We start from the raw sequence: 619 nt of genomic DNA, 5'->3' as shown, positions 1-619 counted from the left end.
CCAAGGTGTGTGATCCATTCGGTGTGTGCCACAGCCGCTGCTGGGGGCTCAGCATCTCTCAGGGTGTTTAAATGGACGGAGGAGCCCCCAAACCCCACCCCGCACCCTCTGTGGGTCTTGCTCTGCCAGCGGGGTCCCCACATTGCCGCTCTCTGGGCGGGCAGGGGTCAGCTCCTGCCCAGGCAGCAGAACCCAAGGGCTGCCGCGTCCCCGGTGGTGGCCTCCGAGGATGTCACCGACATCCGGAGCCGTGGTTTGGAAGGAAGCCGGGAAGGGACAGCCCAGGCAGTGGTTGCAGTGCACTGAGTTGGAAAAGCAGCAACTTGGGCACGTGTGTGGTCAGGGGGGTGAAGGTGCCTCCCTGTAGCCCCCCAGGGACAGCCCTTCTGGTGGGTAATTTTTTCTCTCCCCCTTTTTATTCCTCCGTAAACTTTGTCCTGTGTTCGCTTGCCTCCCCCGCAGAGAGGAGAAGAAAGGGACCGTCGAGAACGGGGACCTGGAGAAGGAGAAGGTGAGTGTGCTGGGACCACGGCACAGCGAGTTCCAGCTGCCTTCCGGGATTTTGGGGTGTGGGGGGGACAGGAGGGCAGCCCAAACCTCCTGCCGAAGGAGGTGGGAA

The 619-nt window shown here is 62.5% G+C and overlaps 1 protein-coding gene across 1 annotated transcript in view; it reads left to right on the top strand.

The window, feature by feature from the left end:
- PCGF2 (polycomb group ring finger 2) overlaps positions 1-619 on the top strand; it is a gene marked incomplete at its 3' end in the record, with an annotated part of 2,357 nt that overhangs the window by 1,177 nt on the left and 561 nt on the right. The window contains exon 4 of the mRNA XM_010146904.1: positions 463-511. Coding sequence (XP_010145206.1) covers positions 463-511 — 49 coding nt within the window. The remainder of the gene's footprint in view (positions 1-462; positions 512-619) is intronic.

The sequence above is a fragment of the Eurypyga helias genome, unplaced genomic scaffold, assembly GCF_000690775.1.
Source record: "Eurypyga helias isolate BGI_N326 unplaced genomic scaffold, ASM69077v1 scaffold32692, whole genome shotgun sequence".
Lineage (NCBI taxonomy): Eukaryota > Metazoa > Chordata > Aves > Eurypygiformes > Eurypygidae > Eurypyga > Eurypyga helias.
Note: the sequence above shows the minus strand (reverse complement) of the source record. Positions and strands in the feature narration are given on the sequence as shown.